This window comes from Dermacentor variabilis, chromosome 1 (genome assembly GCF_050947875.1).
Source record: "Dermacentor variabilis isolate Ectoservices chromosome 1, ASM5094787v1, whole genome shotgun sequence".
Classification (NCBI taxonomy): Eukaryota; Metazoa; Arthropoda; class Arachnida; order Ixodida; family Ixodidae; genus Dermacentor; species Dermacentor variabilis.
In genome coordinates, this window is record NC_134568.1 from 275,308,461 (window position 1) to 275,330,502 (window position 22,042).

Genomic DNA, 22,042 nt, shown 5'->3' on the forward strand with positions numbered 1-22,042 from the left:
ATCGGTGTCGATACGATGGAAGGCAACGGAAGTCTGTCCGAGTGACGAAGTATGTATATCAAAGGAGGCCTGATGCTTCGTGAGCAATTTTAGCAACGTTTCACTCTGAGCAGCAGTAAGGTCAGGGCTTATCACGGAAACAAGGGCAGATGAAGCAGATTTGCCCTGTCGAGGAAGAGCTTGCTAGGAGGCAAGAGGAAGCAGGGAGACTGGTTGGGTATCCACATAACAGGTCACTGCGGAGCCTTGAGGTAGGAGGATTGTCTCAGTGGTCGCGTTTAACGCGATAATTAATGCAGAACTTTCTTTGAACCGCACCAGGCAGGAAGCGAAGACAATCCCAGGGGCAAGACAGCGGCCGTAAGGAGTGATAAACACGTCCCCATTGGTGATGTCCTTAGAAGAGAGACTTATGATTTGCTCGTGGCTGGGGGGCAGTACAGAATCCGCAGTAGTGAGAAAACGCACTCGTGGCTCATCGGCACTCCCGCTGCAATGAACAGTCTCGGTCATATGGACTACACGTTGACGGCAAGAAATTAAAGCGGACGCTGACGAGAGAAAGTCCCAACCTAAAATTAGTTCATGAGCGCACGGGAATAAAATCGCGAACTTAATGTGATGACGGATACCATCAATGAAGACGCGTGCTGTACATTGGGCTGATGGTCGAATGATTGCTCCATTAGCCCCAATGAGGGATGATCCAATATAAGGCGTCTTCACTTTCCGCAGACGAGAGCACAGGTCCGCCCGCATAACAGATATAGTAGCTCCCGTGTCAATCAGAGCTAACAAACGCACACCCGCCACAGACACCAATAACATGTACGAAGGACGTTCAGGAGGACTTGGTGCACTTCGCGGCGCTGCAGTTTTCCCTCCAAAAACTGCACTCGTTAGTTTGCCAGTTGCTGGACATGGAGTTGGGATCCAGGTCGAAGTGGCGAAACAGAACGTCGGAGCGGCGATGGGGAGTGGCGTCTCGAGGCACGTGTGTTGTGTGCGGTGTTGGAGAATTCGGCCGGAGATGGAGATCGGCGAACGGGAGGATTATCGTCATAAGTGCCGGTAGACGCGAGGAGGTGGCTCATCGCGTTCAAAGGCAGCGTAACCACGACGTTCGTCTTGCTGGCGGCGTCGGCAAAACCGGGAGATATGTCCTCGAAAGCCGCAGTAATAGCAGACAGGCCTCGACGAACGCCAGGCAGAGTAGTAAGGCGGGTTCGGAGCTCGGGCAACTAAAGGTGCCAGGTGATCGTGAACAGGCGCAGTTGGTGTGGTTGGAGACGGCGCGGCTGGCATTGCAGCAACCTGGGCGTAAGAAGCCGGTTGTGGGCAAGGAGAAGCGTTGGGATGGTGGGCGTTCTGCAGCGAGGCCAATTCCTCCTCAATAATGCCGCGCAGGTGAGTAGAAGCAGGTTGGACGTGAGCACTGCTGCAAGGGCGTGAGCCATGCGCTTGCAATTCCTCGCGAATTATGGCTCGTATGATAGACCGGAGCTCAATACTGTTTGCCAGGGGGTTGTCGGAAAAGTCCGGTTGCAAGCGGATTGATTGCAGGGCGTCGAGACGCTTACAGACGGAGATGACCTCCAACACCGTCGAAGGGTTTTGAGCAGCCAGTGCGTTGAAGGCAGTAGATCCTATACCCTTAAGAAGGTGTCGCACGTGGTCAGTTTCTGGCATGGCACTGTCGACACGGCGGCAAAGCGCGAGGATGTCCTCAATGTACGAGGTATACGACTCGCCATAGTGCTCGACGCGCTCAGACAGCCTCTTTTTCGCAACTTCCGAACGAACCGTGGGTGTGCCAAAAAATCCGCCGAAGCTGCTCCCTGAAAGACGACCAATCACGGAAGTCCCTCTCGTGATTCAGGAACCATGTCTTGGCTATTTGAGAGACGTAAAATGGTACGTTGTTTAACCTCGATGTCTCGTTCCAGTTGTTGTATTCGCTGACACGATCGTAGTTGTCGAGCCAGTCTTCAACGTCCTCACCAGGCAAGCCAGAGAAGATTTCAGGATCGCGACACCGGTTGTTGGCAGGGCTGGGAGTGGGGGTGGCTGGCACCTGAACCGAGATGGTGGACGCTGCGGTCTGGCCTTGAGACATGGCGGCCTCTTGGCGTAGGTGGCGTCCCGAACGTAGCTCCAGGAGAGATCTTGAAGTGGATTGAGGTCGAAGGGATCTTAAAGCGCCTCCACCACTTGAAATACCACGGTCGAGACGACGCTTTATTCCAAAAAGGAAAAATGGCGTCGATGCAAAAAACGAACACGAGCCGATGATCGATGATGACTTTGTACAGATGATGAAGACCGCATAGATGCTTACAATATATATATATATATGTATATATATATATGTTCTAGTGCTTACATCAATGGGCTGCTGTGCTGAGGGAACATGGTTCTAAATCAACCGTCGGACCAACCTATGCCTCTGGGTATGTCCTACTGGATATGTGTAGCTCTTCCAGGACACCAGCAGGGGTAACTTGTTATGTGCCACTTCAATGAACTTCTCCATCGCCTACTTGAGTCCCTGAGTATGTGCAACAGGGTATGTGTCGTTCTTCGACGAACCTCTTCGACGCAAACTTGAGTCGCTGGTTATGGGCTGCTCTGTATACATTCACCTCTTTGTCGCCAACCGGGGTGCTCGTCTGGTTGATCTCCCTGCCTTTTCTGTCCTTGCTCTCTCTCTGTCTCTCTTGACGCCAAATTTTTGGAATTTCGAATTCCTTGACACACAATCTTTGACACTGGGCATTTACCACTGAGGAGGTGTCGCTCTTCAATGAAGCTCCTTGATGCTAACATCGGTAGCTTAGTACGTGCCTTTGGTTACGGGCCCTTCTTCAACCACAAAATGAGTCGTTAAATGTCTCCAGTGGTGGTCGGAATGTCGCCCGCGGCATATATATTGGGACAGTCTTATGTGAACATCTATTAACACAGGCGCAACATGCGAATTCCACGGCGCCGCCAGATGGCGCTGCGTGTTCAGTGGAAAATTCAGTGGGACATGTTTCGGCGGCAACAATATGGCTTGCCGCTACAATGCTTCAGTGCTAATCGTAATAACTTCGACATTAATCGCGAGACCGATTCTACCGAAATTTCTTTTCTTGCTCAATTTTACTCAAAATAATAGGTACGATTTTGTGCAGTGACTCGCTATTCTTCGTCCCTTTTTTTTTTCTATCACTTATGTATGTGTGAATGATTGCGCGTGCTAAAGTGTTCTTATTAATATTGTTATTTTTAGTGCGATTAGCATTCTTGGGCAACTTCACACAGTTTGCGGTATGTTTGTCCTATCTAACCCTATTACACATGCCCAGCTAGTTACCCAAGTTCTCAGGGGGGGGGGGGGGCTGTGCCGCACGTTTCTCCCTAGGAACCACTTCTTTGACGCGCTTGGCACTATATAACCGTAATGTGCGGCTTCCATCTCAGGCTTGTTGAGATTCTTATACCAAGGTACTTTTACTTTTTTTTTCACAGGCAGGTCATATTCACCCGTCGCCATATGTACATTGCCACATCCCTACCTACCATATGTACACATTTGGCAGGATTTAAGATCATTGAGCATTGCGCTCTCCAAGCCGACTTTTGAAGTCAGTAGAAACTTCCGCGAACAAAACGCAATCGTCAGCAACAAAAAAGAAAAAAAGATACTACACTGAACCACAGGATGGGAAAATTTCAAGGTCGTTGATAAATATTAAGAATAACAAAGGCGTAAATATGGACCACTGCGGCACGCCGGAGGAGTAAATAAGGCAGAAGGTGGAGATGTTGCTCAGAAGGGCGTCTAATTCGCGACTGTACGCTAGCAGAAAGGAACAGGGGAATTGAAAGATGAGAAAGAGAGAGAGAGAGAGAGAGAGAGAGAGAGATTTAGAGAGAGAGAGACGCTGTGAATTAGTGAACGCACGCTGAGGGCACCACTAAGTCAAAGGCGTTCACAACGAGCAGCCGCCCTAAAGAAGCACACAAGTTCTTTCACAGCCTTGTCAGCCGACTCCGCAAAGAACATTAGTCTTTTGAGATGCCTAGTCATCGCCGCCTAAGTACTGGGTACGATCATTAAGGTATGTGACGAACAGGTACATTAAGGTATTAAAGTAAGAGCAGGACATTAAGGTATGCGGACGTATCTTAATTTGTGCAAGAGCTTGGTGAAGTCGAGGAAATTCGTTTCTGCTTAACCGTATTGGCGTATGCAGGAGCTAGGTAAATGTTGAAAGCCCCCGTCGAAAGCCACGTTCTTTCTTTACGAAAAATAATGCTATCTCCCAGAAAGTTTGTAAAATGTTTACACCAGAAATGCTGCAGAGTGTTACTACTGGAGCCTAGCAGTATAAGTGGCCCGTAAGTTTCTACGTCTAAGCTACCACCGATATTGCCGACACACTCTAAATAAGTTTATACACTTTGGATGGCATTTTGTCTCAAAACAATAATCGTGATCTGTATTGCTTGCGTTTATTTTCTTGAAAATTCTGCGCTCTCTACTTTCCTGTAAAAAGTGTCATGTGACGCCGACTACGCGCATGCCGTTCGTGACCTGGAAGTACCGGACGCGCAGTGTTAAGAAAGGAAAGGCAAATAAGATAGGTGACAATTATTGTTTGGGGACAAAATAAGCTCCAAAGGCTGAAAAACAATTTTTTAAAGCACTCCGCTCCGTGCACCTGCGTAACGTGAGCACCCGGACACGAGAGACTAGAGGGGAACGAAGCGGCCCCCGTCTCCGCCGCGAGCACGTCAGCCGGGCTCCCCTCTCCCCACGCGCTCTCCGACCCGCGACAGAGGAGGCGGAGGCCGTACCCACCAACTATTCGGCCATATTAAAACACTACAGGCTCGAGCGTCGAGTGCACCCTCCATCGCACCCAAAACTCGGCAGAGAAGAAAGCATGATCCTTAGACGCCTACAAAGTAACGCGTACACTCACGAAGCGATAATGCGCCGCCTCTACCCGACGCTCTACGGCTAACTCTGCCCACTCTGCAACGTGCCCGACACCCTGGCACACTTGCTCCTGGAATGCCCGTGGCAGGAAGGCAGCGATATGCAACCGGAAATGGATGCGAAGCGAGCACAACAAGCAAGCGAAGACCACCTATACGAAACGCGGGAGGCCAAGCTCGCCCTCGGGGACCTGGAAGACCAACGGCAACTCGTCGCCAGGGCCAAGAGGGCAGTCGAAGCCAGAGGGTTCCTGGACTAAGGAGCCTTCCTACCTCAGGGTGATACCGTGCCTAGCTCGGAACACTGTTTCGAATAATAAACGTTTCTTTCTCCCTCTCTTGAATCTTCTCACAACTCTCGAAGTTTTCCAGCCATCTGAGCCGCTGCAGGTAGCAAGTTAAATTATGTGTAAAAGCTCGTAGCCCCATTCGGCACATCGGCGCAAAGAGCCATTGTGTATGTTGGCAGGCCGGCACACACAATACAGATACAGATACGGCAGACACTTTGTCATTATGTCGCAATAAGAAATCAACGATGCGTCCTTTGGTTACAAGTATATCAGGCAGTTCAAAAGGCTGATCGTCAAAAAATAGCAAGCACCTTGTTGTCGCTCGTTTATACAGATAAAAAAATTCTCCAACGATTACGATACTCCGTAATGCGAAATTTGAACGCAGCTCTATACGTGTTTTCATTTCGCGATATATTGGTTGGCGCGGACATTCTGTCTCGTGCGGCACGTTGCAAACGGAGCGAAGTGTGGCACGACTGCCACGCTAATTGGGAGATCGCGAAAGGCAGCGTGGGTGACGCGTGGGCGCGATTCATAGCAGCCACCGCAGAATGACCTCCGCTCATGCAGCGCTTTGTTGCCATATGTCTGACCCGCGCTACTCTGACATCATCTCGTAGCTCTCGTGCCCGAAGAGCCCGTCTTGCGCGGCACTACGGTTTTCTTCTCATGCTTTCGCCATACTCTACTCCTCCACTTTTCTCCTCGCGCTCTCTTCGCTATCGCCGTCTTTCATCACCCGCTGCGCTCCGCGTCCGGTCTTTTATCCTTCGCTGCGCTCGTTCGCTCGGTTACGAGGGACGCCGCGGCACACCGACGTCACTGCAGAAACGGGCGCCTAAGAGCTTCGCTCTAAAAAAAAAATGTATACTCTTGCGATATGCCTAGCTTATGTTCAATGATGACGCGTCATTTTGCTTGATCACATGTACTGCCTCTCTTGTGCGCCCCCCCCCCAGCCCCTCCTAAATAGGTGATGCCGAAAATATTCAGTTAATTTTTTTATTACGCGAAAACTCCAAGTTATGTAAACCCCCTGTCTTACCGCGTATGGTAAACACACCGGTATATCTCGCGAATTATAAGCGACAATTTTTTTTCGTAGTGGTCGGCATAGCACCGGTGCTTTAGAATATGTCGGACTACTCCAGAAAGCGAAACCACAAATGTATTAATAAGGAGACTAGAAACTTTATTTGGAAATGTACTCGAAGAAAGATTTAACATCGTCATCACAACAATGGGCTGAGCACAGATAGCAGTTCTTACTTCTGAGTGGTGGTATGTACCGGATCAGTAGGCACAGGAAACCTGCAGACAAACCATCGGAGCGAAGACTGCGCATTCGAGCATAGTCGTGGAAAAAACACCCTTGTGGCAATCGCAATGCTTCTATTGGCTACAGTTTGTAGCAGCGACATTGACCAGTTCGCCATACGTGATGTCGCACATTGAATAAGTGTGTCTTGCAGCATAGAAATTTTTGTCGCGTTCACATTGTCATGAAAGATTGTTTCATGGAAGTCACCTTACAGGCTCGCAGAACGCACAAAGCAAATACTTATTCCTTCATTCGCGCAGATCGGGATTGTATGGAATTTTATTCCAACATTGTTGTACCACTCGACCGACTTCAGGGAGTGCGGGGGGGGGGGAGGTTGATGCATCATAATGATGTAATCGTTTCGAGCTTCGCGTAGCATTCTGTGCGACTGTCTTTTTCAAGTCAGGTGTATGATTCGGGAAACCAGCCGCATACGTGCGCCGTATGCCTAAAAAAAAATTTGCGGATTACTTGAACACCCGACGTATATTAACCACATGGTTCTTTGGAGTGAGTTTTAGAAACAGAGATCCTTGAACCATGACCCCCCGCAACGCAGGTTTACAAATTGACGCGGGCATTGCTACGGTCTATGAAAACAACTAGCCCCACTAACCGATCGTAGGCGTTATGGACAATAGCACGTGTTCCCCATTGCTTTTAACTTCCTGTTTCCCTTTTCTTTCCTCTTTTTATACTTTGCCCGCCCTCCCCCAGCGTGAGTTAGCAAACCGGACGCACGTCTGGTTGACCTCTCTACCTTCCTTCTTTTCCTCCTCCTCCTCCTTAAGTACATGGGGAAAAGAAACGTTGTGCCGTAGCTGGTATTTTCAGTTTTGACATCTGGACCCGTATTGATAAAATTTACATTTGGACTGTTCGCAACAGTGGCAAACAGCTCTTACGGATTGTAAAAATTGTAATAAATTGTCTTACGAATTGTAATAAAACGAGTTTTGAGCGAGTGAGCAATTTATATGGATGAAACTGGAAATGTTGTCAACTATTTTGTAGCCGGCTTCTCCACAAACAATAAATGGTTCAACAATTAGGTAATTCTCACACGAGGGGGTACGAAAAAACGCTACGTCAATAAAGCGCATTGCGTAAACAAGCTTATAAAAACTTAATATAAAGAAAACATAGCAACAAAACGCCACATTCTGCTCTTTCTGCACCTAACCGCAACTAAATCAGTCAGGTTGATCGAATAATACAAAATAAATAAATAAACACACAAAGTCATAATAAGTTTTCATAGAGATACAATATCATCTTCAGTAAGGAAGGTTATTAATGCTTTCAGAGCTGATTTCTGTAATGATACGTTATCCCATGGCACAACCAACTTTTCTGTGTTGAAACGACGATAATCGAGAGCCATCATTGCTGTATTCAAAGCATACATTTGCCGGTCTAACTTAGGGCAGCTTACCATAACGTGATCTACGTTCTCCCATGAATGGCGGCCCGTGCAACAAAGCATAGCTCAACGACGTATGTGATGCAAAAAGCTACATGTATACTCCACTTCCAACCTGATACGATGAATAACCGAGCCTGTATAATGGTCAGCAACAGCATAAATCGGAAACTAAACATGGGGGTCAACCCAATACAGAAGAATGTTCACAGAATTGGCTTCAAATTGATGAATTTGTGTTACAGACTTGCAAAACTGTTTTGTTCTAATGTCAGTATCAGCTCTCGTGAATTGAGTTGATGTGAGAGGAGCGGAATGAGCTGCACATCTAGCGATTTTATCGGCTTCAGTGTTTACTGCGATACCGACAAGTCCAGTTAGTGAATCCGGCCTTCCTTATATAATAAATTGCATCACCTAATTAACTAGAAGGATAAGTGTAACGGCGTGAGCAGGGTAATGCACGATGTTATGCCGTTTTTTAATATTTGCCATGCGTTGCGTCCAATTCAGAATTATTTTTGTTCACGTAAATTGCTTCTCATTGAGCGACTGAATTCGTTATAACGATGTTACCTATCACACGCATGAATTGTAACAGAAATTATAAGCTTTCACTACTTGAACTCTACGAGTAAGCACCTAATACAGCCTTCCATTACAGTCTTTGCGATCGTCCTGTACAGTCATTACGGCCTTCCTACCGGCTAGTCCTCGCCGTCCTGTTATCTTTGTCATCGTTTCCTACCATTCCGCGGGAGTATATAAAGACTTAACTACAGCCTACTGCACTCTAAAAATTTTAACACCCTTAAGGGTGTAAATGACTTGTCCCATGGGTGACACCCTTTTTGGGTGTATTGCTACACCCCAAGCAAAGGGGGCAAATTAACACCCCACAACAGAAGGGGTGTTAATATGACGTCACCTCGCCCACGGGTGTAAAACAAACAACACCCTTTCTATATGGGGTGTAACACAGACACCACCCTTTCAATATGGGTGTAGCATGGACAACACCCTTCCAAAAGGGTGTTATCCCTGCAAGTATTTGAGTGTTCACTACAGCCATGTAGTTAATGGGCAGACTAGCTGTTGTGAATGCTGCCTAGCCTTAGCTATGGTACTACCTTGTTCAGTATGAGCCAGAATCTGTGAGGCGTCGTCATATTGCGCTTCTGGTCCGTCATTTGGTAGCATAACGTGCGACCCTTTCAGGCAAACAATTTAAGGTTTCGCCATTGCAGCAAGGCACACACGCCATGCTTTTCGTAATCTTCCTCTGCAGTGATAGTACACGGCCGGCAGGATGCAGAGCGCAATAACGATGCGCGCTGCACTAAGGACACAGGATCTCCCGCACCTTGGTGCACCAGTACTTATAACCCCGTGGAAACAGCACACAGCCAAAAGCATGTTCACATGCATTTCAGAAATAATTAAAAACCTCCACTTTTCTTGGTCAAAATTTTCGCAACACCAGCTCGACCAGGAGGGAAAGACACCATAGCTCGTTGTTGTAGCTCATATTGAATGCAATAGAGCGCAAGCAATGCATAGATTGGCGACGGTAACAAGTGCAGTACTACAGAAGCATACGTTTGCCTGTCAAGCAGTTTTTTGCCGTTTTAAGCACACACTTTATACCTCTATTCATCAAAGCTGTCATTTATCTCCACGGGACGCTTCTACTAGTACTTTCACACATATGACTTAAAGGTAGCACTGCAAGGCAAAGAACAAAGTGCTTCCACGTCGAATAATGTTTCAGCATTTACGGACAAAACCGCATGTGTAGCTGTGCGTGCTGTTCAATATATAAGCATGCACTATTTCCTGAAATATATGTATGCTCCATTTACTGCCAGTGACCTGCTTATACCCAATAATTTAGTTTATTTTTCACCATGTGCTTGCATTGAATATTCCACAGGCATGGTAAGTTAAGCTACCAGAATAACAATCAACTAGTCTAAGGTTACCTAATATAACAAAATCATTGTAAAATTTGTGACAAAATGTCAGAAGTATTTATTTCATTAAAGAGAAATGGTTACATAATAATATTTGCACATTTTAAAAGTAAAAAAGGAAGATAAGGAGTAAAACCATACCAATACAAAGACATAAGCACCGAATAATGGCACAGGCTTGCTCAATTAAATTTTAAGCAGAACAGTATTTTTAAATAACCTCACTATGAACTATCACGTTTTCATTCGAAAAGCACTGCATCTTATTATAAAGCACAAAAATAACCGGTCACATAAGTAAGAACAAGTCTGAGTGTGTCTTGAACACAAGGATATAAAGTTGGGCGAGTTGGTACAGTAACATGATCTTGGATTGTAGCGCGAAGTGACACGGACACAGACTAGAAGCACACAGGATGAGCGCTAACTCTCAACTAAATATTTATTGCAACGAACATATATATATATATATATATATATATATATAGGTGACTGCAAGAAACCGCAGCACATCTAAATGAATATTGAATACATAGTAGTAACATGAAGACGACAAACAAAAGCCATCAGCCATCAACTGCGTGGCAAATCTGAGTGCAAGCTATTCTCTTATCAAGTATACCTGTAGGCATTGTGACCAATGTGCTCCCAAGATGCATGAGGCATTAGTCATTGCAGAGTTGTAAGGACATGACAATCCTAGGATGATTATGTTCTTGAGGCTTTTTCCCCACCTTCCATCTTTTGAAACTAGTATACTTCAGTCATGAAAACAAAAATGCTACAACTGGCGTGTGATAAGTTTTGCGTCTTATTTCCTAGCAGCTCATTGAAAAATGAGAAATTCGAATGCTGTTACCTCATCAGACATTCAAATTTCTTACACACAAACAAAACCAGATAGGCATTAAAGCGAGCATCACTTAAATACATTCACTGGTTTAAAGTTATTGCACCACTTTGTGCCAGGTAAAAATGTTAGAAACATCAAAAATGTTAAGATTCTACGGCCAACCGTGAAAACTAAATAAAAAAAATCATTAAGCTTTCTTAAATGGGTACAGGAGCTTTACAACTGGCCGTCTTGGTGATGGACACGCAGATAGATGAGCAGCCATTCCACTGAGACGAGAATGTTGAAGGTTTCGCATGCAAGTCTGCGATACACTGCAGAGTAGTTCTTGGTCCACATGAAGGAGGTTGCTTGCATACACATCTGGGCCACCACGCTGAATGCATGGTGTTACCGGAACCTTTTCCCCCTGCACTGTGGTAAAAAGCATGGTTAAGTTTATACGATATTTAATATGCAAAAGAAGAGGTGAGGCATGCAGACAGGACACGAGAGTAGAGAAGTGAACACGAACGCGAAAAACATGAAAAATTTCATTAAATTGTTTTATTAGATAAAATTTTTATACTATGTGTCATTCATTATGAGGGTTCATAGCCGCAACATATTTAATATTTAATCAGGTAGAATTATCAGCTTGGTCAGTTTGTACAAGCTCGTTTGAGGCAAGAAATCAAGTTTTACAAACACAACCTCAACATTCTTGATTGAAAAAGGAACACCTCAGATAACATGCAGTCCTGTGAGTGGGAATTTCACAGTTCAAGAAAAACAAATTAAAACTGACAGACCGATCTTGAAAAAGGAATAAGCAGCTGCTACTGCAAAAAGCGAATTAATTGACAGGTTTTAGTAGCACAAGGGCATCTTTGGCCAATGAGCGCCAAGTCTATACTGCAAAAGATAAACTTAGTGCATCTTTACAAAGCAAATATATAAAGATGACTAATGCCTCTCTGCACTACAGTTGCTTTGCTCTAGCGTGAAGTCATTTTAATGCATGCACACGTACATACACACGCTACACCCAAGTGTCACAGCTGCAGAATTAAAATTGGGCAGCAACAAAGTCGCAACCTTTAACCATTGATCCCAAGCTCTAGTAGTGACTGGAGGTAGTACCAATATCGCCAATTATGAGTCGCAATCTTTCTGCCCAATGTTACGCTGCTCTTATTGTCAAAGATGAGTTACAGTCGGCATTGAGGGAAAGCTGCCCTCAAGAGCAGCTCTTATTTTTGTGTTATTTCTAACCAGAGACCAATGAAGTAATATATTTTTAGAATGAGAATGACACCGAAAAATTGAGTACGTAAGAAATTTGGAAAATTTGGTACATTTTTCCGGAATTAACTTGGGGGTTAACGGCTAAAGCGACAATCCAGAAACTAGAACAAGTTTTGACATGTTTGCTACCAGTGAATGCTAGAAAATATGTTGGCATTCTGTAGTTTTGTCCAACAATGCAAGAGGGATTCTTAATAACTGAGGAAATAAATGGAAAAGTATCATGAAGTATATTTCGTGAACGTAATGCAGTATCACTCAACTTCTGTTACTATATAATCTCCACTTGATTAACCTGCACTTTCTGAACTAGTTCAGGAGGTGCTGCATTTCACTACTCATTCCACCAGTTCAACGTGGCAGCAACTGCACGTTGTGATTTGTTTTACTTAGTGCAGGCTTTGTACAGGGCGAGTTCACAGCATTCCCTGCACTTGGCCGAAAGGTAGTGCATGTTTACGCAGCAGGTGTGGTGCCACTTCTGCACGAGCGAGGTGCAGAAATCAGAGTTTCATACAATTGCTAGAGGGAACTCTGACGTTAGTGTCCACAGGAGATCAAACAAGAACGGCTGTACCAGCATGGAAATTATGGAAAGTACATGGATTTGCCTAAACTTCGTCTGTTGGGCTTCAAACGGCTTTGTGACTTTGTAAACTAGTAATTTTCAACAATATACTGTGTAACAAATAAATAAGCATTAAAATCGTCCGACGACAGGATTCAAACACAGGAACTCTAGAACAGAAGTCTGATATTGAAACCATTAAGCCACGGAGGCATGTAACGACAAGCGAGTGCAACGCCCTGATGAATTTATCGCGGGCATACCAGTGCCTTGAGACTCTTGGCGCCTTTCGATTTGGCCACCTGGACAAGCTCAATCGTTGCAATTAATAGCAATTGTGCGTGTTGGCGCCGTCTTCTGCACTTCGAAGAGTATAGACTGCGCTGAAATTTACGACAATAAGATTTATATAGCGTATAATATACGAAGCCACAAGAACGTCTGAATTCACAAGCACGAATATCAGACAAATCCATGTGCTTCCCGTCATTCCCATGGTGGTACGACTGCAGCGCCAGAGCTCCCTCTAGTAATTACTGTAAGAAACTCTATGGCAGAAATAACCGAAGTGCCTCGCATTTTGTTCTGGAGTAATAAACTAAGTTTTGCTAGTCCCATAAATCTTACTGGTCATTAATTCCAAGTTTTAGTGCAGTCACATGTCTAGTAGACAATTGTGGTATTTTGCATAAACATTGCAAAGCCAACTGTGATGAATGTTCACTCTGGTAAATTGTTTATGATCGAGTAGCATAGACTACTGAAGCAATCTCTGGAAGGCAAATAAAGTAATTTTCTTATTAGCAGCCTTTAAACAGCATTCGAGCATATGACACATGCACCTCAGATATGCAGATATTTCCTTGACTCAGCAAGAAGCGATGCTTCATGTTCCACGAGGCTACTTCTATCAAAGCAGTATTGGTGCTCTCTAAAAACAATGCCAATGCAGATGATCCAAATATTTTTCAGGGGCAACAGTTATGCCTGAAATCACGCTAGATTAGTTTTTTAAACACGTGCTCAGACCATGTTAGAAGTGCTTCTTAAGATCCTCCTATTTATTGGACTAATCATATATCTGTACACAAAGGCTACTAATTAGCTCCCATGCTATATCATCATCTTAAAACTTCACTTCGTAATACATATGCTGTGATAAGATTTGAGACCACATTGAGATGCTGAACAAGGTGAATTCATTATTTTAAAATGAAGCTCCTGTTCTTCCAAACGAGAAGAAAGGCTACTGAGGGTCAAAATTTTTCTGAATCACAGCTGGAAGATGCCAGGGAAGGCATGTGGAAACTTATTTGTAATTTTCTATTTAAATGTAGAAATGATAAAGGGAAATGAAAATGGTCAAAAACAACCAGGCATGGGGGGAGAACGAACCTACAGCCTTTGCATTAGGCATGCGATGCACTAACCACTGTGCCACCGAGGCAGCATTCAACCGTCCACAATAGCCCCTCAGATTGTCGACGCTCGAACACGGCCGTAGTACCCCAGTGGTTAGTATATCACATGCGTAATGTGAAGGTTATGGGTCCGTTCCCCACCCACAGCTGGATATCTTTTAATCCACTTTCACTTACCTAGAATTTATCACTTCTATACTTCATATAAAAAACTTAAAACATGTTCCTGTATGCTTTCCTTGGCCTCATTATCTGCTGGCTTCTTCCAGTTCTGTTACTTCCAACACTTATACATATTCTAATCTGGTAATAAACAGTTTTGCATGATGCTGGAATGAAATATAATACATTATTGCGGGGCCGTGTTATGTAGAATGCCTTACATTGCCCAGGCAAGGTGTATTAATGTCAATCTGAAAAAAAAGCAATTCCCACTCCAGGCAGAAATGCTGTGTACTGCTGTGTGCAACAGGGTTTAACGAAAACAACTTGTTGAGAAATAAAGCCACCAAACAATGAGGAAATATGAAAACTAGATGAGAATTTGTGCAGTTGCATGTTAAAAATTTAGCACAGCAACAGATGAAGACATAATGAAGGAAGCGCGAGGATGGTTTATTTTGGACACACGAGGCAATATACTTGAAAGATGCATATGAGCTTACACGTGGAGAAATATTGTTTATGTAGCAGCTAAACTACGAACAGGCCTAGAACACACTGATACAAGGTGTCGAGCATGTAAATCTTATCATGCTCTTAAGTCAAAGAAACATGGCTGTTTTTCATGATTCGCTACACATGGCTGGCTCACACAACTTAGCCACTTCTATACATGCCTTGTAATTACCAGGTGGCCTGTATGACATGTGCAAGCTTTAAATATGTACAAGTGCCACGTAGCTGGACAGCACCAAGGTAATGTCGTTTGCAATCGTTTTGAGGAAGTGAAACCAATTCTTACATTTTTCCAAATTAGGTAATTAGTTATTAAAGATTATTTAACTGCTGAATTATATTCAAAGCAAAAGTGTCAGTGCGAAAATTGTAGAGCATCCTGAAAAATTCCCAATCCAGCTTTCTACTGCTCAATAGGTGCAACAAATTTTTTTTTTCAGGCTTGAAAGAAGCCAGTGAACACATACAAGAAGTGCCGTGCAACTAACCGCTCGTGCACCTGAACACCGTTTGGCTCCTCTTTTCATGCTTGAAAAAAACTTTTTGAAAAGAATATTTTAGAAATCAATTAATTATTGCTGACTATGTTTTAGGCAAAATGCATGAAATAGTGTGACTGCCACCTCCATTTTCGGCGACATGAATTGACTCCATTTTCATGTCCAAATCCAGCTATACATTGTGCGTGTTTTGAGCTGGTTCTGAAATTTAGGCTGGTTTTGACTAATTGAAGCTTCGCACCCTAATAATGCAGTCAGCCTAAAAAGAAATTGGTACATAAACGGTCGCTGTCAGTACTCCATACTCCTTTAACTTGTTGCAAAGTGCTTGTGAGCCAAGAAGTTGGTAGTTCTAAGCAGTATTTCTCATTTTGACCTGGTGTTATAGCCCACTTACTATGATGCCATGCTGCTCAGTCATGCTGGTCCCAGCTTCAATCTACGCCATGGCAGCTGCCCTCCAATGAGGGTAAAATGCAATAACGCTTATGCACTTAGATTCAGGTGTACATTAAAGAAGGCCAGGTTCCCAAAACTTCAGGTTGTGACTTTGGAATGTAAAAGCACATAATTTAATTTTAAAATCTAAAGGTGCTTTATTAGGAGCAAGGGCATCATTTTGAGCTTTTACTGCACTGCCATGGCACCAAGAAGCTCCAAGTAAATAAAAACAATTTCTTAGACAATGTACATATCTTGCAAACATTTACAAACACTTCTCTGCATGCACCTCTGTTGCTGTTATATTTAGATCCGTATGCCAAGGCGGGTTATGATGTTAGAACATGTTTCAAACTTGTTTTTTTTTACCGCTTTAAAGTTGTTGGTTATTTTGCATCTCATTGTGTGTCGAACGCACATTTCAGTGCATCAATTTCTTCAGAAAGTGCACTCCTCTTTATTTATTTGTGCATGCAAAAAGGGTTCAGAAGAACTGCTTTCTGAAAGTCTGTATAACAAGCAAAAAACAATTTATGTAGGCTGCACAAAGAGAAAGGATTGTTTGTAAATATGTTATTTAGTTCTTAAAAAAGAGGCAGCTGTCAGTATTCTGTTCCAAAGTAAAGATTGCCCCTACCTGGCTCTGCTTCATTTTCCGATGTTGATGGTCCATTCGGGGGCACTCAACTGATAGGCTGCACTTTGGCGATGTCGGGTGTGCTGTCACCAGGCCCAAGATCGATCGACATCCTCACCAAAAGTCGAGTCCAAACGCTATAAAAGAAATATCTCATCATTTTGCTATCAGTTTTGTCATCTTGCGTGTTTCACACACGGCCGTCAGTGAAATATTTCGTCACTTGGATACTGAAAGAAATCCAAGCATTTTCTGGCAGCCAAGCTGATGATGATGATGTGTGGTGTTTTATGGCGCAAGGGCCAGGTTTGGCCAAAGAGCGCCATGACAAGTGGTAATGTTGACGACGTATTATGGAAGATGTGACTTGGCTGTAAACTGGCCTAAAAATTGTCGCTGTAAAGTGCGTAAAATCTACGTGCTATAAAATTATGGCGATGACTAATGACGAATACTATGAACATTAAAATCCATCGTGGAAGAATGATGCAAAATATAAAATATATAGGATGGTAAAATTACTTGGAGCACTTCGCCAGAGCCCTTGAAACACAAGGACCTAGAAGCATGTGCTATACGAAAGAGCTATCACAGCGGCATCCTCTGAAGAGAGGACGGCAGCCAAGCTGAATACACAGTAAATGGAGAACATTAAAGAGCAAATGCAGTTGTCACATTAGATTGATCAAGTACAGCAGAAATGGAAAATAAATCAGTGATACTGTGTCTGTTGGCTTTGAATGCAAGAAACGTAAAAACAGGAACTTGCAGCCACGCCACTTTGAATTTCCCGCGTTAGCTACACCTCACAAGTTTGGCATCGTCCGGTACTCGGGGATAGCAAACGCTTGAAATCAAGATGAACGAGCGTCGGCATAAATTAACAGGATACTTAACCGGGCAATATTGGCGCATAAAACAACTCACGTAGCGAAGCTACTGTCAATTACCCGATGACGTATCTCCGGGCGGTGCGGTTTGGGCGAACAATTCAAAAAGGAATGAGAGTTTCACTTGTTTCACGCCTACTAAGCTAAGACAGAATTTGAGTTTCTTACTAAACTACACTGGATATTTACGCTCCGAATAAAACGCTGGAAATTTTGTTACGTCACATTGCATACGTATGAAAGTGAGGGAATTGCTTTTATTGTATTCTGCCCAGACGGCACGTAGCAGCTACCACTCTCATGCAACAAAAGCATGAAAATGGTACTCGTGACACCGAAAATAAACATAAACAGCGCCAATGTTACGCCCTTTGGAGTTGGAACTAAGCACGATCAAGCCAGTTAGTTCTCTAGCTTTCATAACGCCATGAACACGACCAAACATCAAGCGAAACAACTCTCTGCTCTCGAATATCGTTACCGCTTGTATTTATATACCTATCGCTGCCACAAGAAAAAGTCAATGGGCTAGCTGTCCACAAGCCGCAGATTAGACTGACAGCAACATATTACGGTAACGTAAAACAATTTCCACGCTGACTTAGCAGCCGCGGTGTGCTCTAAGTGCCAAAGTTCTCGTTTGCCGCTCGAAATTCACACCATGATGACGGGCGCTGCATCTTTCACATGAAATATTGCACGCTTTGCTCCGGAGCTCAATAGGAGGGCGAAACGCATTTGCACGTACCTGAAATCCGCATGCCGGAAACCCGTCGACGCTTCCGAGAACGGGGCGCACAGCCATACACACCCGTACGGCGGCTTGACTTGGACGTGAGGCACTTCTATCAAACATTTCGCATGCGACATGTTTCACACCGATTGCGCGAACACCAGAAAATGACCCAGGCCGCATTGCGACGCCGAGCAGACGTGCATCCACCGATGAGCTATGTGCGCAGATTGCAGAGAACAAAACCATACAAAACGTTAGGCGCGAGAAGATGGCGGCTCTCGTAGCGGAGACGAAGCGGACGAAGCAATGATGCGCGAATGAACGTTGCCAACCGTTGGTTCCGCGTTATGCCGGCGGTGGCGGCTTTAGTGGTGTGTGTTGCGGCTGTCTAATTTTTTATTCCTTTTCCCCAAACAGTATAGCTAAGATCAGTTCTTTGAATTTTTAACTGTTTCGTTTGGCATTATCTTTGTCTTTTTATGTTATTAAGCGGCCAATTATGGCCTCCCAGGTTCGCGCGCGCCAGCTTCGCGCGCAGATCTCGGAGGCCATAAGACAACTCAGCAAATGCCGTTCTAGTCGTTGTTAACGTTTCATCATCGTTTCTTCAACTGAAATAGAGAGGTAGTGTCCCTTTTCCCGGGGTCGGGAGGGGGCGATCAAGACGGCATCGCTCAGCGGGGGGCGGGGGAGTGGGGTTGGTGTTGGTTCTTATCGCGAAATTCGCGAACCCTGCGATTTTTTTTATAACGTAAGCATTTCTATACTTACCCAACAAGAAAAACCATCCGTGCATCAGTCCGTACCGCACGATATCTTTCAAAATAGAACCCGCAGCAGCGAGTGAATTCACCTACGTGCTAGCTCTCGCTTCAACGCGACCGAAGCGGCGAAAACACTGCGCTCACGAAGCTTTCAGCTTATGCCGCACTATGCGCTTTTCGCAGATCACTTTCAAGATAGGTGTACGCGCGTCTGTTTTCAAAGCGAAGTAAACGGTGAGAACACAGCGCGTGAAGTTTTCAGCAGTGCGCGCACTCTGTCCACAATGCAGTTCGCTTTCAAGATACGGTTCGCACGGCCGTGCCACAAGCAGCCGCCGCCGGAGAACGGTTGATAATGGTTCGACGCGGATGAGGAGGGCTAAAGAGCGATACCGGCTCAAAACGAACGGAACGTCACCAGCGCGCCTGGCCCCGTCACCTGCGGTACTTTGGTTGCGCCGCCGACCAGAGCAGCTCGTGTCGCCGCAGCGCTGTCGCTTATACTTGTCGGATCAAGTCTCATAACATTAATAACGACATGGACTGCGTGTAGATGAGGAAGAGTCACAATGCTCACGCGCACTTAGACAAATGCGAGAGGAGTTCCTGTGTGATTTTTTTTACCGGAAATGTGCAGTCAGCGGTGGGACCCAGAGTTGACAATGCCTGTAAGAGGGGTGCCAAACTTTTTTTTTTTGTGAGCGTCTTGCCCAGCTCCCAAAGATCGGCTTAAGCTAAGACTTGCTGATGGCTGTATGTGTTTTCTTGTTGTTGTTGTCGCATGCCCTCGAACCGCCACGAATCCTACAGTGTAATGACATTAGAGCAGTATTCACGTCCAAAGGGAAATGCAGCCGGTAATTGGGCTGCCTAAGGTTTGCGGCCCGGCGGCAGCTGCACTCCCGTCCCCCGTTTCCGTTGACAAGTTAGGGGGAGGGGTCTAGAGCAATCTTACACCTCCCTCCCCACAGTAGCGTAGCCAGAAAATTTTTTCGCGTGAGGGGGGGGGGGGGTCCCAATTGACCGTGGAGGGGGAAGGAGCGGGGCCATTGCCATAGCAGCAAAAATTTTACTGTTAATGAGCGTTACAAGTGCCCGGCGTGCCCCACTTGGCTGCGCCGCTACTAGCCCCCCACCGCCCCGCAATCGACGCAAATCGAGCTATCAGAACGTGCATGACACGTATGCATGACATAACATGAATGACATGCCGCGAAGCTAGCATGGATGTCGTCACATCATCAACATCATCATCATCATTAGCTTATTTTGACGTCCATCGCAGGACGACAGCTTCTCCAGCGATCTTCAATACCCCTGTCTTGTGCTAACTGGTTCCACGTGTCTTCAAGTTTCCCAATTCCATCACGTCCACATTATTCTCTGCCGTCCTCGACTGTGCTTCCCTTCCCTTAGCACACATTCTGCAACTCCAATAGACCAGCAGTTCTCGCCCTTACGCATTGCAATGTCTGCCCAGCACGACTTTTTCCTCTTAATGTCAACCACAATATCAGCTATCTCCGTCCGCTCTCTAATCCACATCGCTGTCTTCCAGTCTATTATCGTCATGCCTAATAATTTTCATTCCATCGCTCGTTGCGCGGTCCTCAACGTCTTCCCAAGCTTCTTTGGTAACTTCCAAGTTTCGGCCCCATACGTTAGTAACGGTAGAAAGCAATGGTTAGCAGTAAGCTCCCTGGTCATGATTTAGTAATGCCTGTCGTAAGCTCTCCAGCTAATTTTTTATTTTTGTTAATTTCCTTGATCAGAGGCCCCTGCGAGCAATTAACCTCAATAAACGTATTTCTGCGCGGGTTCTAGAGGCTGACTGCCGACCATGACATTCGTTCTCTCGACAGGCTGCGGAACATTACTTTTCTCTTTTGCATACTAACTTTCAATCAGACTCTTACGCTTTCTTCGACAAGGTCCTCAAACGTTTGTTGCAAATAATCTGCAGCGTTGCTGAGTATGCCAATGTCATCTACAAACCGTAAGTTGGTGAGCTATTTACCGTTAGCCCTCACTCCTAACCATTCCCAGTCGAACTGGTTGCACACCTTTAAGTATTCAGTGCACATTGTAAATATTTTGCCATTGATCATATGAAGCCTTTTGCAGATATCTGGCTATGCAAAGTCTGCGCGTTAGTGTCATCCGTTCGATATCAACATTCGTGGGAAACTTCATTTTTGACCACTGTTCGGAGCCAGTGCGCTGCTGCCTAGATGTCCCGATCTAATCATTCCAGCTACCTAATTCAAGCGCAGGTAGCGCGCGTTTCATGTATAGCCAATATCAACGCCTTAACTGGCAATGTTCATTTATCATATACTGTAAGCTTGTTCACTTACTCCCTTATAATTAGGGTGTAAATTAGAAAGACTGGGGTGTTCCAAGGGTGTTTTCTTGCTGAACACCCTTTTCAGTTAAAGAAGGGTGTTCCAAGGGTGTTTACAAGGGTGAAAAGATGAATACACCCGCATTACACCCATAAGGGTGTGAAAATTTTAAGAGTGTGATTTCACAAGATTATTTATTCTCATAACAATACTGAAAGTATCGCTTAATATGGTGTTTCACCGTCATATAATTCAAAAACTTTTTTGATGATTTACGTTTTCTAACAAAGGATATACGTATATTGTCGTTTTGGGACTGTCCTAAATGTAATTTTATATTTCACTGTTCATTCCTTTACCGAAATGGCGCGATGCGCCTCGTTCATACTTGTGTCGGGCTTTTTATTTCCTTTCATAGTTCTCGGGCCTTCATGTCTGCATTTGATGACGTTCAACTTCCAGCCAACGTAAGGATTTTGCCGAATAACTAATTGTGCTTTATTTTCATGCTTCCAGATAAGCACTGAAGATGTCGTACTCAAGGTCATCGTACTCAAGATCATCTAAATACAGCGAAGGTAAGTGGCTAAGTTCGCAGCAATATTTATCAGATATTGGAAATTGTTTACTGCATAATATAACACAGAAATTTTTTGTCATACGTAACCGTCAGTTCCCTCAGGTGCGGTCTAAAGCGGCACTACCACTTCGTGCCATTTGCACTTACTAACTGTGCAAAGCATGAAACAAGCTATTAAAACCAGTCTTACTACCACATTCATAATATGCGGTAATTGTTCAACGTTTTGCAAGAATTCAGGCAACATGCAATTTTTCCAGAAAAAGCACGTTTATTCACGAGCGAAGGCCCATTAAATGGCACGCTAGAGTTTGAAAAACACGTGTCACGATACGAA

General features: G+C 44.7%; 1 protein-coding gene and 1 long non-coding RNA gene across 9 annotated transcripts in view; one reads left to right on the forward strand and one right to left on the reverse strand.

Annotated features, from left to right (window-relative positions):
* Positions 1-22,042, forward strand: part of Obsc (Obscurin) — a 220,812-nt gene that overhangs the window by 19,931 nt on the left and 178,839 nt on the right. For all 8 annotated transcript variants that reach the window (XM_075676117.1, XM_075676126.1, XM_075676164.1 and 5 more), the window contains exon 2: positions 21,642-21,703. In XM_075676117.1, the coding sequence (XP_075532232.1) occupies positions 21,655-21,703 (49 nt within the window). In that variant the 5' untranslated portion in view covers positions 21,642-21,654. The remainder of the gene's footprint in view (positions 1-21,641; positions 21,704-22,042) is intronic.
* LOC142573748 (uncharacterized) lies at positions 11,205-18,320 on the reverse strand. The gene is made up of 3 exons (XR_012826355.1): positions 18,029-18,320; positions 16,391-16,527; positions 11,205-11,272 (listed from the first exon to the last, which is right to left on the reverse strand). It is a non-coding gene; the product is annotated as an uncharacterized LOC142573748 (long non-coding RNA).